Genomic DNA, 15,000 nt, shown 5'->3' with positions numbered 1-15,000 from the left:
CTGAGTTGGACTGGACTGAGCTGGGCTGGGCTGAGTTGGGCTGAGCTGGGGTGAGCTGGGCTGAGTTGGACTGGACTGAGCTGGGCTGGGCTGAGTTGGGCTGGGCTGGGCTGGGCTGGGTTGGGCTGGGCTGGGCTGGGTTGGTCTGAGTTGGGCTGGGCTGGGCTGGGCTGGGCTGGGCTGGGCTGGGTTGGGCTGAGTTGAGCTGGGCTGGGCTGGGCTGGGCTGGGCTGGGTTGGGCTGAGTTGGGCTGGGCTGGACTGGGCTGGGCTGGGCTGGGCTGAGCTGGGCTGGGCTGGGTTGGGCTGAGTTGGGCTGGGCTGGGTTGGGCTGAGCTGGGCTGGGCTGGGCTGAGTTGGGCTGAGCTGGGTTGGGCTGAGCTGAGCTGGGCTGGGCTGGGCTGAGTTGGGCTGAGCTGGGCTGAGCTGAGCTGGGTTGGGCTGAGCTGGGCTGGGCTGGGCTGAGTTGGGCTGAGCTGGGCTGAGCTGAGCTGGGTTGGGTTGGGCTGGGCTGGGCTGGGTTGGGTTGGGTTGGGCTGAGTTGGGTTGGGCTGGGCTGAGCTGAGCTGGGCTGGGTTGGCCTCCTCCAGGGTGGATAGGATACTGTCCTCTTCCATGAAGTTCACTTTGGACATACACTTGACACTGCAGAAATACTCTGTTGAAGATCACTACTTATTCTCACTGGATATGTGCTCGAGTTTAGTGCACTCACCTGTAGATGATGATGATGATTTATGGTGGGGATGAAGGTGATGATGATGATGTGTTTGATCTTTCAGGAAGAGGAGATGCCAGAGGTGGAGATAGACATTGATGACCTGTTGGAAGTCAACAGTGAAGACGAGAGAGCCGTCAAACTACAGGTACACATCATCCTTCATATTAAGAACTCCATAATGCTTCATAATACTGCATAAGAACTCCATAATGCTTAATAATACTGCATAAGAATGCCATAATGCTTCATAATACTGCATAGGAACTCCATAATACTGCATATAACTTCAAAATGCTTAATAATACTGCATAGAACTTCATAATGCTTAATAATACCTCCCAAGAACTGCGTAATAGATGTTACAGTGTGTTAAAGTGTGTGACTCTTAATCTTGATTGACGTGTGGTTTAATGACCTGTTCGCGTTTAAGAAGGTGAAACACTCTGTCTATCTGGTCCCTCTTGTTCTCCACGCTGTCACACACGCACGCACGCACGCACGCACGCACGCACACACGCACGCACGCACGCACGCAGTAGTGAACACTCCCTGTTCTTGCTAGTGAGACCATTCTTTCATATATCCTCACCACTGTAACATTCTCCGAGAAATGAAAGTCTGTCAGATGATTTCCACTAGTAGATGCCAGGGAAGATTTATCCTGTACTATATGTACTACATATCTGGTCACTCAATTCATTCAATAAACTTTATTGATATGGAACGTAGAAACACATATTGTCTCTCTCTCAACAGGAATCCTTAATGGACTGCTTTAAACCCACAGAGGTGAGTGGTGACGTGAGTGTTAATGTTGGGGTAGATGTAGGGCTCAGTCCCCAACCCTCAGGTAACCAGACACACACACTCTGTCTATGTATGTCTATCTCTCTCTCTCTCTCTCTCTCTCTCTCTCTCTCTCTCTCTCTCTCTCTCTCTCTCTCTCTCTCTCTCTCTCTCTCTCTCTCTCTCTCTCCTCTCTCTCTCTCTCTCTCTGTCTCTCTGTCTCTCTGTCTCTCTCTCTCTCTCTCTCTCTCTCTCTCTCTCTCTCTCTCTCTCTCTCTCTCTCTCTCTCTCTCTCTCTCTCTCTCTCCCTCTCCCTCTCTCTCTCCCTCTCCCTCTCTCTCTCTCGAATGGATTGGACACATGCACGCACACACACATACTGCACCCACCCTCTGTATCCAAACATAGCATTACAGTTTTTCTCGATTGCTAAGACACATTTCTTGAAAGCTGCTCTCCTTTTCTCTTAACTGTGAACACAAAACCCAATTTTCAAGCTACATTCACAAAACCTCAGACTCTTCTTGCAAAACCAAACTTTCACCTCAAAACAGTTCAATCTGTGCTCAAAACTGAACTATGTTGTCAAATCGTGCCCCGAGTCAATCAAAATAAAAAACACTACTGAACAGTCACTAAACACTACGTAGAAAAATAGAAAACACAATGCTCAGGACATGAAGCTGGAGAAATAAATGTTTGTTTGTTCACTGTAGGCTAAATGCATGTTGCAAAACAAAAAAAACCTGTGCATTTAGCACTTGTACAAAAACACAAAACAGAAATCTTGTGCATTTACATGTAGCACTTGTAAAAACAAACAGAAATCTTATGCGTTTGCCACTTGTGTACAGTAAGCCCATGTAAAAATAAAGTACAGAAATATACAAATAAGTGCATTACTCAGCCACAGCATCATGTCTCCGTACTGGGTCAGGCCACAGGACTTCATCCACATCACAGGCCACATTTTGTCTGGCCAGGCAACGGGGAAAAAAACCTGGCATGCCGTATCCAGGCTTGGCATGCCTCCACACCTATGTCACCACAGGCAAGTCCCATGGCTTGCAGGAGATTTACCCTGGTGTAAGGTTGGCGTTCATATACCTTCCACCGCCATGAGGAGAAGAATTCCTCAATGGGGTTTAGGAAAGGGGAGTACGGTGGAAGGCAAAGATTGATAAAACCTTGGTTCATATTGTACCACTCTCTAACCTGGAGGGCTCTGTGAAAACTCACATTGTCCCAAACAACAACATAGATGGGATGCTCATCCTGCTGCCCTAACAAAGCATCTCGCATGTGATTGAGGGAAAATGAGGAGCTGGTGAGTGTTGTAGGGCCCCCAGGTTGGCATGATGGTGGACAACCCCATGATTGCTGATGGCAGCACATAATGTGACATTGCCACCACGCTGCCCAGGAACACCAACAATGGCCCGATGGCCAATCACATTACGGACCTCTCCTTCTCCTTTTGGTGAGATTAAACCCAGCTTCATCCATGTAGATGTATTGATGGGGTCTTTCCATTGCATCCAGTTGAAAAACCCTCTGTAGAAATAGATATAGTTTTGTAAGTGATACGGAAAAAGTGATTTAGGCCACTACAGTAAATCACTGCTTAGAGTAATCAACATTGAATGTGGGAATCTTTGCTCTTTGACTCTGTCTGAGTTGCGATCAAAGGGCACTCTGTATAGCTGTTTCATGCGCAGTCTGTTGCGCTTGAGGACACGATCAACAGTAGAGAGGCTGACACTGTTGATACCCTCAAAATGTAAATGGTCCTCAATGATCTTCTGCTGAATTTCGCTCAGTTTAATGGCATTTTTCTTACGGACCATATCAACAATTAGGGTCTCTTGGTGTGGGGAGAACATACCTGTCCTCCCACCCCCATGTAGCAGTCTTTCAATTCTACAAAAGAGAACATGGAGTTACAAAAAAATATACATGGAATACTAGGCCTACAAACAGTTAGACCAACCCTCCATTACAATACTACAGTACATTGGTACAGTGATGTACTGAAACATATATTCACTTACAGTATACTGTGGTACAGTATATAGTATGTCATACAGTAATTGCTGTCAACATTTACATACTGTACTATAATGTCAAAAAAAAGGTAATTACCTGTTCTCTTCTCTAAATCTTCGGATTATGGTGGACACAGTGAATCTACTGATGTTTGGTTGTACCCTTTGTCCAGCCTCCCTCATGCTCATACCATGGACAAGAACATGGTCAATCACAGTAGCTCTGATTTCATCAGATATTACTGTTCTTTGTCTTCGCTGACCACCTCGACCACCTCTCACACGAACTCTTCCTCTCAGATTTCTATCAATTGTAGGGCCTCACAAACCAGTGTTCTCTAAACTGGCTTACTGTATATGTTCCCTCACATCATTAGCCACAAGTGTGATCAATTTTGAGTTGTTGTGTTCAAGTGGTGATACCTGTGCTCTAATTGTGTTTGACTTTTGTCACATGTGCTCACCATTATGCAGCACGGGTGCATCACAATGAAAATGTGTTGGCAAGTTGTGTCTAAACAGGTGAAAAGTGCTTATGGTTTTGCCAAAAGAGTGATTGATTCAATCAGTGGGTTCAGGCAACTGAGCATTTGGTTCAGACAATAGGGTTTAGTGTTTTAGCAATTGAGAAAAACTGTAAAACGCTCACACTGCATTAGTGAATCTCTCAGTTGACTTAGATGTGGAGTGTTTGTGTGTGTGTTTAGGTGTTGAGTGTTTGGGTGGGATGGGGTTAAGCTGTTTTGTGATAAATAGGGAACACACACATAAATCTCACCTCTGCACCGGCAACCCCATTCTGCCTACACACTCTAAAAGGCACACCATCTGTCAGCAAAGTGTGTGTGTCTGTGTCTGTGTGTGTGTGTGTGTGCATGCATGCGTGTGGCTTGAGCCCGACGGCATTAGGTCAGTTTGTGACAGCAGCAAGGTCATTGGTATGCAGAATGGGTGGCCAGCCAAGCTGACGGCGGTTGATGTGCTTCACAAACACTGCAGTAATCCCTAGCACAGGGTTTCCCAAACTCGGTCCTGGGGCCCCCCCTGGGTGCACATTTAGATGGTTTTATTTAATTAGTTTGTACTTTTTACCCCTTTTTCGTGATATCCAGTCTTGTCCCATCGCTGCGTTTTTTGCCCTAGCACTATACAGCTGATTCAAACGTCAACAGTGAAGTGGCGACTCTGGGATGCTGACCTAGGCAAGAGTTGCAAAGAAAAAGTCCAGTGTCTGTGTTCTTTTGCCCATCTTAATGTTTTCTTTTTATTGGCCAGTCTGAGATATGGCTTTTTCTTTGCAACTCTGCCTAGGTCAGCATCCCGGAGTCGCCTCTTCACTGTTGACATTGAGACTGGGGTTTTGCGGGTACTATTTAATGAAGCTGCCAGTTGAGGACCTGTGAGGCGTCTGTTTCTCAAACTAGACACTCTAATGTATTTGTCCTCTTGCTCAGTTGTGCACCGGGGCCTCCCACTCCTCTTTCTATTCGGGTTAGAGACAGTTTGCGCTGTTCTGTGAAGGGAGTAGTACACAGCGTTATACGAGATCTTCAGTTTCTTGGCAATTTCTCGCATGGAATAGCCTTCATTTCTCAGAACAAGAATAGACTGATGAGTTTCAGAAGAAAGTTATTTGTTTCTGGCCATTTTGATACTGTAATCGAACCCACAATTGCTGACGCTCCAGATACTCAACTAGTCTCAAGAAGGCCAGTTTTATTGCTTCTTTAATCAGCACAACAGTTATCAGCTGTGCTAGCATAATTGCAAAAGGGTTTTCTAATGATCAATTAGCCTTTTAAAATGATAAACTTGGATTAGCAAACACAACGTGCCATTGGAACACAGGACTGATGGTTGCTGATAATGGGCCTCTGTACGCCTATGTAGATATTCCATTAAACATCTTTTGAACGGTAGTGTACATATATGGACAAGCGATGTTAGAACGGCATGGACTAAAATACAGTAGAGTGGAATAGAATACAGTGTATACATATGAGATGAGTAATGCAAGATATGTAAACATAATTGAAGTGGCTAGTGTTCCATTTCTTTAAAGTGGCCAGTGATTTCTAGTCTGTCTATAGGCAGCAGCCTCTAATGTGCTAGTGATGGCTGTTTAACAGTCTGATGGCCTTGAGATAGAAGCTGTTTTTCAGTCTCTCGCTCCCAGCTTTGATGCACCTGTACTGACCTCGCCTTCTGGATGATAGCGGGGTGAACAGGCAGTGGCTCGGGTGGTTGATGTCCTTGATTATCTTTTTGGCCTTCCTGTGACATCGAGTGCTGTAGGTGTCCTGGGGGGTGGGTAGTTTGCCCCCCCAGTAATGCGTTGTGCAGACCGCACCACCCTCTGGAAAGCCTTGTGGTTGCGGGCAGAATTTGAAGTTCGGATAGCCTGAACATGTGAAAGTTGGTTTGGTGTATCTAGCTTGAACGGTTCAAGAGTGACAATTATTGTTGGTAGGTATTATATGTTAATTTATGCATATTTAAGTAGTTATCATTTATAGCACAGACCAGAGCTAGTGCGAGCCAGAGCTCAGCAGTTGTGTGGTTGTGGTCAGAAGTTGTGTGGTTGTGGTCAGTAATTGTGGTCAGAAGTTGTGTGGTTGTGGTCAGTTGTGTGGCTGTGGTCAGTTGTTGTGGTCAGTAGATGTGTGGTTGTGGTCAGAAGTTGTGTGGTTGTTGTCAGTAGTTGTCTGGTTGTGGTCACTAAATGTGGTCAGAAGTTGTGTGGTTGTAGTCAGTTGTGTGGTCAGTTGTTGTGATCAGTAGTTGTGTGGTTATGGTCTAGTTGTGTTGTGGTCAGCAGTTGAGTGGTCAGAAGTTGTGTGGTTGTGGTCAGAAGTGTGGTTGTGGTCAGTAGTTGTGGTCAGAAGTTGTGTGGTTGTGGTCAGTTGTTCTGTGGTTGTGGTCAGAAGTTGTGGTCAGTAGTTGTGTAGTTGTGGTCTGTAGTTGTGTGGTTCAGTTGTTGTGTGGTCAGTAGTTCTGTGGTTGTGGTCAGTAATTGTGTGGTTGTGGTCAGTAATTGTGGTCACTCTTCACCCTCTTCATAATATTTTCCCTCTGTGTCTGTGAGTATCCATAGCAAAGGCTTCGTTTGGGCTGCTCAATGATGACACTTTTTGTCACTCTAAACTCTGACAAACAGCTGTAACTTTTTATTGGTAGAAGCTATTCCTAATCCATCCTATCCAATCAGAGGGGTACATCCCACTAGCCAGTTAAGTTATTTAGAGCACAGAGCGTAATCCTGGAAAAGGAGGACGAAGCTAGTAAGCATTAGAAATCTTCTCTTTATCATTCCAGTTCATCCAGACCAGTATATGAAATCGTAATGCTAGCTATTCGGTCTGAAACAGATTGACCAATCATGGGAATTTGAAGAGCTATGAAGACATTCATTCCCACCAGTCAAGCGTTGCTAGGCAACAGTAGCCTTGGCAACACTGCTCCGTTATGCCTAAAGAAAGCGTGAGATACGTGCTAACATACAGTAAGTTTGTGCTTTAATATTAACTAAATACTGCACTCTGACCCACAAAACATATGTGCTAGATTCATGATAGTGTTGTTAGACAAAGCAAGGAAAGAACTTCAAAACGTGATGTCGTTTTATTGGAATTTGCAGCGATTTTTGGTAAATAATTAATCTTATTTGCAAAAAAAGTTACAGAAAATGCTGTTAATGCGGTTACTAAAACAGCTGTAACTTTTTATCAGAATATAATTTTTTGTTCAAACACCAGATTTGAGTAGCAGAGAAATAGATGAAGATGTAAATGCTCTAACTTTCTGTCTAAGTTGTTGCAAAGTGGTCAAAGTAGCTGATTTGTGTCAAAAGTAGCATTATTGCATTTATAGTGAATGGAAGTTGGAAGTGATGATGTCACAATGGAGCCTTTTAGAATCTTGAGAAAATCCCATACAAGGGGATGGAGGACAAAAAGTATAAAACATATCAAAGAGTTGTAAACAAGCAACTCAAGCGTGACCATTCTGAACGTTTTGAAGTTTGAACGGCGTTTCTAGGTTAAATGGTGTAAGAGCAGTAGCGTGCTAAAGAATACAAATAAGAAGAAGAAGTACTGTATGTCAAAGATTTAAGATGGGGCTTTTGCTAATAATAATAATAATAATAATAATAATAATAATAATAATAATGATAATAATAATGATAATGATAATGATAATGATAATGATAATAATGATGATAATAATAATAATAATAATAATAATAATAATAATAATTATAATGATATGATAATTATGATAATAATAATAATAATAATAATAATGATAATGATAATAATAATGATAATGATAATGATAATAATAATAATAATAATAATAATAATAATAATAATAATAATGATAATGATAATGATAATAATAATAATAATGATAATAATAATGATAATGATAACGATAATGATAATGATAATGATAATGATAATGATAATAATAATGATAATAATAATGATAATGATAATGATAATGACAATGATAATAATAATGATAATAATAATGATAATGATAATGTGTATAAATTGCTCCTCCGTGTATTTTTGTGGAACAGTCCCATTTCAATATAGGCTACAGAACTACAAAGGCCAAATAATAAATGTGATTAAAAAAAAAGTAATTATTTATTGCAAAAGAAGATAGTGTGGTCAGTGGAGACGGGGTCCTGTCGACAGATCCTCCTCGTGGATGACTGTGTTGCAGCCAGCGTTAGGAGAAGACAGTATGGTCAGTGGAGATGACACGGCTACTTGTGACCACAATTGGTTGTTTTTCCAATCGATCAGTGGGACCAAACGATCCATCAAGTCTGCTCCGAGTAGCAGGTGTTCAGTTTCGATGCTGGTAACATACACAGGGTGAACAAAAGCCATACATCTTGGAAGTATAGTTTCAGCTTGAGTCTCAATGTGAGAGGCGGGGTAGTCTGAGTGAAACCTCAAAGTTTAGTGTCGCATCGTTCCGTTTTTTACCAACGTTTAGCTGGGTTCAAAGTCCTTTTGAGATCATTGAACAACGTTTGAGAGATTAGCAGAATTGTCGAGCCTGAATCAATTAGCGCATCACAGGTTAAGCATTCCTCCAGGACTGTTTCCAGGTATGGCCTCTTTGAGTTGCGTTTTGTGGTCATATTCCCCGCAAAGTGGAGTGGTTGTTCACAACAACGTGATGTGTCATTTGTGTTCATGGTGAAAACAGATCAACTTATCGGGGTTTGAGTGGAATTGGTTATTGCGATGTTGTTTACCTTGTGTGTTACAACATTTGTATCTGGGTCTATAGTTAAAGCCCACGTGGGCTTGTTTCTTGATTGTGCGGGCCCTGGATAGGGTCTCGATTGAGAGCGGGAGCAAGTTGATTGTTTACGTCCTCGCTAAGGGTGTTAATTCCGGCGGACCTGTTGTCCGGACATTCCACGCCTAGTCATGGTGACTTATCTTTTTTCCCCTTTATCAATTTTTTGGCACTTTTGTACTTCTCTTTTACAGAACTTCTAGAGAGTATCGGTCTAAGATTTGATCGTCATTGAACCCTTTGTTCCCCTCTGACACTTTGTGTGGGTTTGGGGGCAGGAACGTTGCGATCAGGTTGATTGTAGCGGTAGTTATTTGGACCGCGGTGGTTATTGGTATCAGGGTTTCGTGGTAGATACCTTTGTTGTGCGCGTCATCTCTCAACGCTCCTATCCCTGATGACGCACCCTCTAACTGGAGTGAGTCCTGCTCAATCTTCAAACCCGAGACGTCACGGCTCTTAGCGCTGCGTACTTTTGATGCTCTCTGAGTTCTGAGATTGGCAAACCAACGTGGGCTGTAGGGCCCAAGTAGTTAATGAAGTGGGGATACATGTTCGACAGAAACATTTGTTTGAATGGTAATAGCTCTTCCATTCCTGTTTCAGTGAACAGGCCAAAGTAAGCTGAACGAAGCCTAATGATAGTATGCTTGTGGGTGTTCATTCCGCGCTTGTTTGACAGTGTTAGCCAGCAAGCTGTCGTGTTTGCGAGTCGCAGAACCACTGAATTCTATTTTCAAAACCGTGGCAAGTTTTGCGTAGTCGTTTTGCACGTGTTGCTGTTGTAGATGGATGAACCTTGTCCACGTGTCTATTCGACGTTCGCTTCAACAGGTAAAGCCTGTCAGAACCCGTAGCGTTCGGGTAGCCATCCAAGGTGTTCTCTATGTCTGCTGAGAACGTCTCAGTGTCGTTTGGCTTACCTGGAACGGGGTCAAAGTGGCGGAAGTTTTTGACGATTTTGTCAAGGCGTTCCATGCCAAGTGCGTGGAGAGGGTTGGCTTCATCCTGTGGGGAAATTTGGGCCAAAAGGCCAAGAGGAGAAGCCTGAGGGATAACTGAGAGAGGCAAAGTCTGAAACCTTCTGTCGTCTTCACTCCTTTGTGTACCGAGCTCCAGTTGCGAGCTAGGTTGCTTGGTTGGGTAGTCACATGTGTGACTGTTCTGGAATTCCTCCAGATGGTACCTAAGGGTGGTATCAAAATCAGAGGAAGGCCCTCAAAATTGTCAAAGACTCCAGCCACCCTAGTCATAGACTGTTCTCTCTGCTACCGCACGGCAAGCGGTACCGGAGTGCCAAGTCTAGGTCCAAAAGACTTCTCAACAGCTTCTACCCCCAAGCCATAAGACTCCTGAACAGCTAATCATGGCTACCCGGACTATTTGCACTGCCCCCCCACCCCATCCTTTTACGCTGCTGCTACTTTGTTAATTATTTATGCATAGTCACTTTAACTCTACCCACATGTACATATTACTTCAACTACCTCAACTAGCCGGTGCCCCCTAAGGGTGGTATTCTGCTGCATAGCAGAGTCCACTTGGGCACTTAGAGTACTTATTTTAGACACGTGAGTGTCGCACTTGCTCAGTTCGGCCTCATACTTATCTGTCATGGTTTGCAGGTAGAGGTCTTGAGTGCGGAGCGAGAGATTCAGTGATGAGATTTCCACCGCTTGCTTAGAGATCCATTTTATCATCTTCATCACCTCATCATTTATTTGGTCGGCGACTTCAATGAGTTCCGCTGTTTTGTCATCCAACTTGGTCATCGTGTTCATGAACTGATCGTCTTTGGTCTGCAGCATTTGGACTAGAACATTATTGTTTTGAGTAACGTTCATCAAAACTGCATGTTACGCGCCCCTGTTTGTAGATAACTTGTCAGATTTATCTAGTTTGGCGTGGACTTCGTCATATTTCGTTTTGGCTAAATCGAGTTATTCCTGTAGAAGACAATTTTGTTGAAGAGTTTGTGCTCGTTCGTCATCATACGTTTTTGCCATTTCTTTAAATTCTTCAGATTTCAAATGCAGTTCCTTGGCTAGCAGAATATTTTCCTCTTCTGCTTTTTTATTAGTTTCCTGGTTCTCTCCACCTGTCCCTTCATATCAACCGTTTCTTGCTTGTGCTTCTGCTGTGCACTTCGGTACTGGACCGATGTCAATCTCTGCTGGTGGCCATACATCAGGGCTAAACTGGAGAGAACCTTTACAAGGCCTGCGCCTGATGGTTTATTTTGGAGGGTGTTTTTCGCAATTTCTGTTTTTTTTTTTTTCCGCCAATGGCATAGTTTGGGTTAATATCACTGCTGAGATCAGCAATCAATCCTTCTATGGGTGAGGGTTCACTATTTAGTGGGGGAATGGGGACCACCCCCTCTGATAGTTTGCAAAAATAATAATAATATAGTTACAAAATATATATTTTTTAACTTTGGGTTTTGAGTCGTTGGAAGCTGCAAAAACTATTTTAATCTACACTGCTCAAAAAAATAAAGGGAACACTTAAACAACACAATGTAACTCCAAGTCAATCACACTTCTGTGAAATCAAACTGTCCACTTAGGAAGCAACACTGATTGACAATAAATTTCACATGCTGTTGTGCAAATGGAATAGCCAACAGGTGGAAATTATAGGCAATTAGCAAGACACCCCCAATAAAGGACTGGTTTTGCAGGTGGTGACCACAAACCACTTCTCAGTTCCTATGCTTCCTGGCTGATGTTTTGGTCACTTTTGAATGCTGGCGGTGCTTTCACTCTAGTGGTAGCATGAGACGGAGTCTACAACCCACACAAGTGGCTCAGGTAGTGCAGCTCAGATTTGCTGTGCCTGTCAGCGTAGTGTCCAGAGCATGGAGGCGCTACCAGGAGTCAGGCCAGTACATCAGGAGACGTGGAGGAGGCCGTAGGAGGGCAACAACCCAGCAGCAGGACTGCTACCTCCGCCTTTGTGCAAGGAGGAGCAGGAGGAGCACTGCCAGAGCCCTGCAAAATGACCTCCAGCAGGCCACAAATGTGCATGTGTCTGCTCAAACGGTCAGAAACAGACTCCATGAGGGTGGAATGAGGGCCCGACGTCCACAGGTGGGGGTTGTGCTTACAGCCCAACACCGTGCAGGACGTTTGGCATTTGCCAGAGAACACAAAGATTGGCAAATTCGCCACTGGCGCCCTGTGCTCTTCACAGATGAAAGCAGATTCACACTGAGCACGTGACAGACGTGACAGAGTCTGCAGACGCTGTGGAGAACGTTCTGCTGCCTGCAACATCCTCCAGCATGACTGGTTTGGCGGTGGGTCAGTCATGGTGTGGGGTGGCATTTCTTTGGGGGGCCGCACAGCCCTCCATGTGCTCGCCAAAGGTAGCCTGACTGCCATTAGGTACCGAGATGAGATCCTCAGACCCCTTGTGAGACCATATGCTGGTGCGGTTGGCCCTGGGTTCCTCCTAATGCAAGACAATGCTAGACAGCATGTGGCTGGAGTGTGTCAGCAGTTCCTGCAAGAGGAAGGCATTGATGCTATGGACTGGCCCGCCCGTTCCCCAGACCTGAATCCAATTGAGCACATCTGGGACATCATGTCTCGCTCCATCTACCAACGCCACGTTGCACCACAGACTGTCCAGGAGTTGCCGGATGCTTTAGTCCAGGTCTGGGAGGAGATCCCTCAGGAGACCATCCGCCACCTCATCAGGAGCATGCCCAGGCGTTGTAGGGAGGTCATACAGGCACGTGGAGGCCACACACACTACTGAGCCTCATTTTGACTTGTTTTAAGGACATTACATCAAAGTTGGATCAGCCTGTAGAGTGGTTTTCCACTTTAATTTTGAGGGTGACTTCAAATCCAGACCTCCATGGGTTGATAAATTTGATTTCCATTGATCATTTTTGTGTGATTTTGTTGTCAGCACATTCAACTATGTAAAGAAAAAAGTATTTAATAAGATTATTTCATTCATTCAGATCTAGGATGTGTTATTTTAGTGTTCCCTTAATTTTTTTGAGCAGTGTATTTATAGACGTTAATGTATCATCAATACTGGATCAGTAATGTGGGAGTTGGACGTGAATGAATTTGCAAAAGCAAATTGAATTGATTAAGCAATGTTAATGATTAATCAGACCTGTATAGGCTATCTGGGAATTAAACTTCAATTAACCTGAAAGGCTGGATATCATAAGTGTAACCAGTTGTTACAAATGTGAGAAGACGTTGGCCCTAACATAGATGTTCTATTTTTTTACAAAACAATGAATGGTGATTCTTTACCACAAGGGGTCACTTACCACCACTTACTTGGGGCGTGGCTACTTACTGTGCAAAGCTTATATGAAAAAACAATTATCTCATTAGAAAACTAAAATCACATTCCTATCTTAACAAAAATACTTTCATCATTTTTCATATTTCATATACATTTTTACATTTTAGTCATTTAGCAGACGCTCTTATCCAGAGCGACTTTACAGTTAGTGAGTGCATACATTTTTCATACTGCAAAGGATGAAAACTTGACAGATAATGGGGATATACTTTCCAAGTTACAGTATTTTCTTGACACCATTTGTAATGACATCACAAAATAACAAACATTATGACATGATCATTCTTTAGAATCCCCACTGAACATTCCCCCCACGTTCTTCTGTTAGAAATATTGTTCCAGTATTCACTTTTTGGACGTTAGAGTTCTAGGCGAGAGAACTGTCTGTTAACAAATACATTCTTTTGGTTAATTCTGGAGAGGGAGACCCTAGATCTCCTCTCCTTTAATTTACGATAGGGTGTGAGCTGTCTCCCCCAGCAGGTCCCTCCTCCCCTCTGTGGGTGAGACAGGGTCTGGTTATTGTCATCCCTTGCCAAGCTGATCTGACCCATTGGATCCTCACAGGACAGTCATGACGCCTGTTAGAGAGAGATCTACAGCAGGGACTTCCCCTGTTAGAGAGAGATCTACAGCAGGGACTTCACCTGTTAGAGAGAGATCTACAGCAGGGACTTCACCTGTTAGAGAGAGATCTACAGCAGGGACTTCACCTGTTAGAGAGAGATCTACAGCAGGGACTTCACCTGTTAGAGAGAGATCTTACAGCAGGGACTTCACCTGTTAGAGAGAGAGATCTACAGCAGGGACTTCACCTGTTAGAGAGAGATCTACAGCAGGGACTTCACCTGTTAGAGAGAGATCTACAGCAGGGACTTCACCTGTTAGAGAGAGATCTTACAGCAGGGACTTCACCTGTTAGAGAGAGATCTACAGCAGGGACTTCACCTGTTAGAGAGAGATCTACAGCAGGGACTTCACCTGTTAGAGAGAGATCTACAGCAGGGACTTCACCTGTTAGAGAGAGATCTTACAGCAGGGATTCACCTGTTAGAGAGAGATCTTACAGCAGGGACTTCACCTGTTAGAGAGAGATCTACAGCAGGGACTTCACCTGTTAGAGAGAGATCTACAGCAGGGACTTCACCTGTTAGAGAGAGATCTACAGCAGGGACTTCACCTGTTAGAGAGAGATCTACAGCAGGGACTTCACCTGTTAGAGAGAGATCTTACAGCAGGGACTTCACCTGTTAGAGAGATCTACAGCAGGGACTTCACCTGTTAGAGAGAGATCTACAGCAGGGACTTCACCTGTTAGAGAGAGATCTACAGCAGGGACATCACCTGTTAGAGAAAGATCTTACAGCAGGGACCTCACCTGTTAGAGAGAGATCTACAGCAGGGACTTCACCTGTTAGAGAGAGCTCTAGAGCAGGGACTTCACCTGTTAGAGAGAGATCTACAGCAGGGACTTCACCTGTTAGAGAGAGATCTACAGCAGGGACTTCACCTGTTAGAGAGAGATCTACAGCAGGGATTTCACCTGTTAGAGAGAGATCTACAGCAGAGACTTCACCTGTTAGAGAGAGATCTACAGCAGGGACTTCACCTGTTAGAGAGAGATCTACAGCAGGGACTTCACCTGTTAGATAGAGATCTACAGCTGGGACTTCACCTGTTAGAGAGAGATCTACAGCAAGGACTTCACCTGTTAGAGAGAGATCTACAGCAAGGACTTCACCTGTTAGAGAGAGATCTACAGCAGGAACTTCACCTGTTAGAGAGA

At 44.1% G+C, this 15,000-nt stretch overlaps 2 protein-coding genes across 3 annotated transcripts in view; one reads left to right on the top strand and one right to left on the bottom strand.

Annotated features, from left to right (window-relative positions):
• Positions 1 to 15,000, bottom strand: part of snx17 (sorting nexin 17) — a 649,426-nt gene that overhangs the window by 349,983 nt on the left and 284,443 nt on the right. The window lies entirely within an intron of this gene.
• LOC121548473 (protein phosphatase 1 regulatory subunit 14C) overlaps positions 1 to 15,000 on the top strand; it is a 45,188-nt gene that overhangs the window by 18,568 nt on the left and 11,620 nt on the right. For both annotated transcript variants that reach the window (XM_041859893.2, XM_041859892.2), the window contains exons 2-3: positions 782 to 865; positions 1,477 to 1,509. In XM_041859893.2, the coding sequence (XP_041715827.1) occupies positions 782 to 865; positions 1,477 to 1,509 (117 nt within the window). The remainder of the gene's footprint in view (positions 1 to 781; positions 866 to 1,476; positions 1,510 to 15,000) is intronic.

Source organism: Coregonus clupeaformis, chromosome 33 (genome assembly GCF_020615455.1).
Source record: "Coregonus clupeaformis isolate EN_2021a chromosome 33, ASM2061545v1, whole genome shotgun sequence".
Classification (NCBI taxonomy): Eukaryota; Metazoa; Chordata; class Actinopteri; order Salmoniformes; family Salmonidae; genus Coregonus; species Coregonus clupeaformis.
The sequence above is the reverse complement of the archived record's forward strand: the minus strand, read 5'-3'. Positions and strand labels throughout refer to the sequence as shown.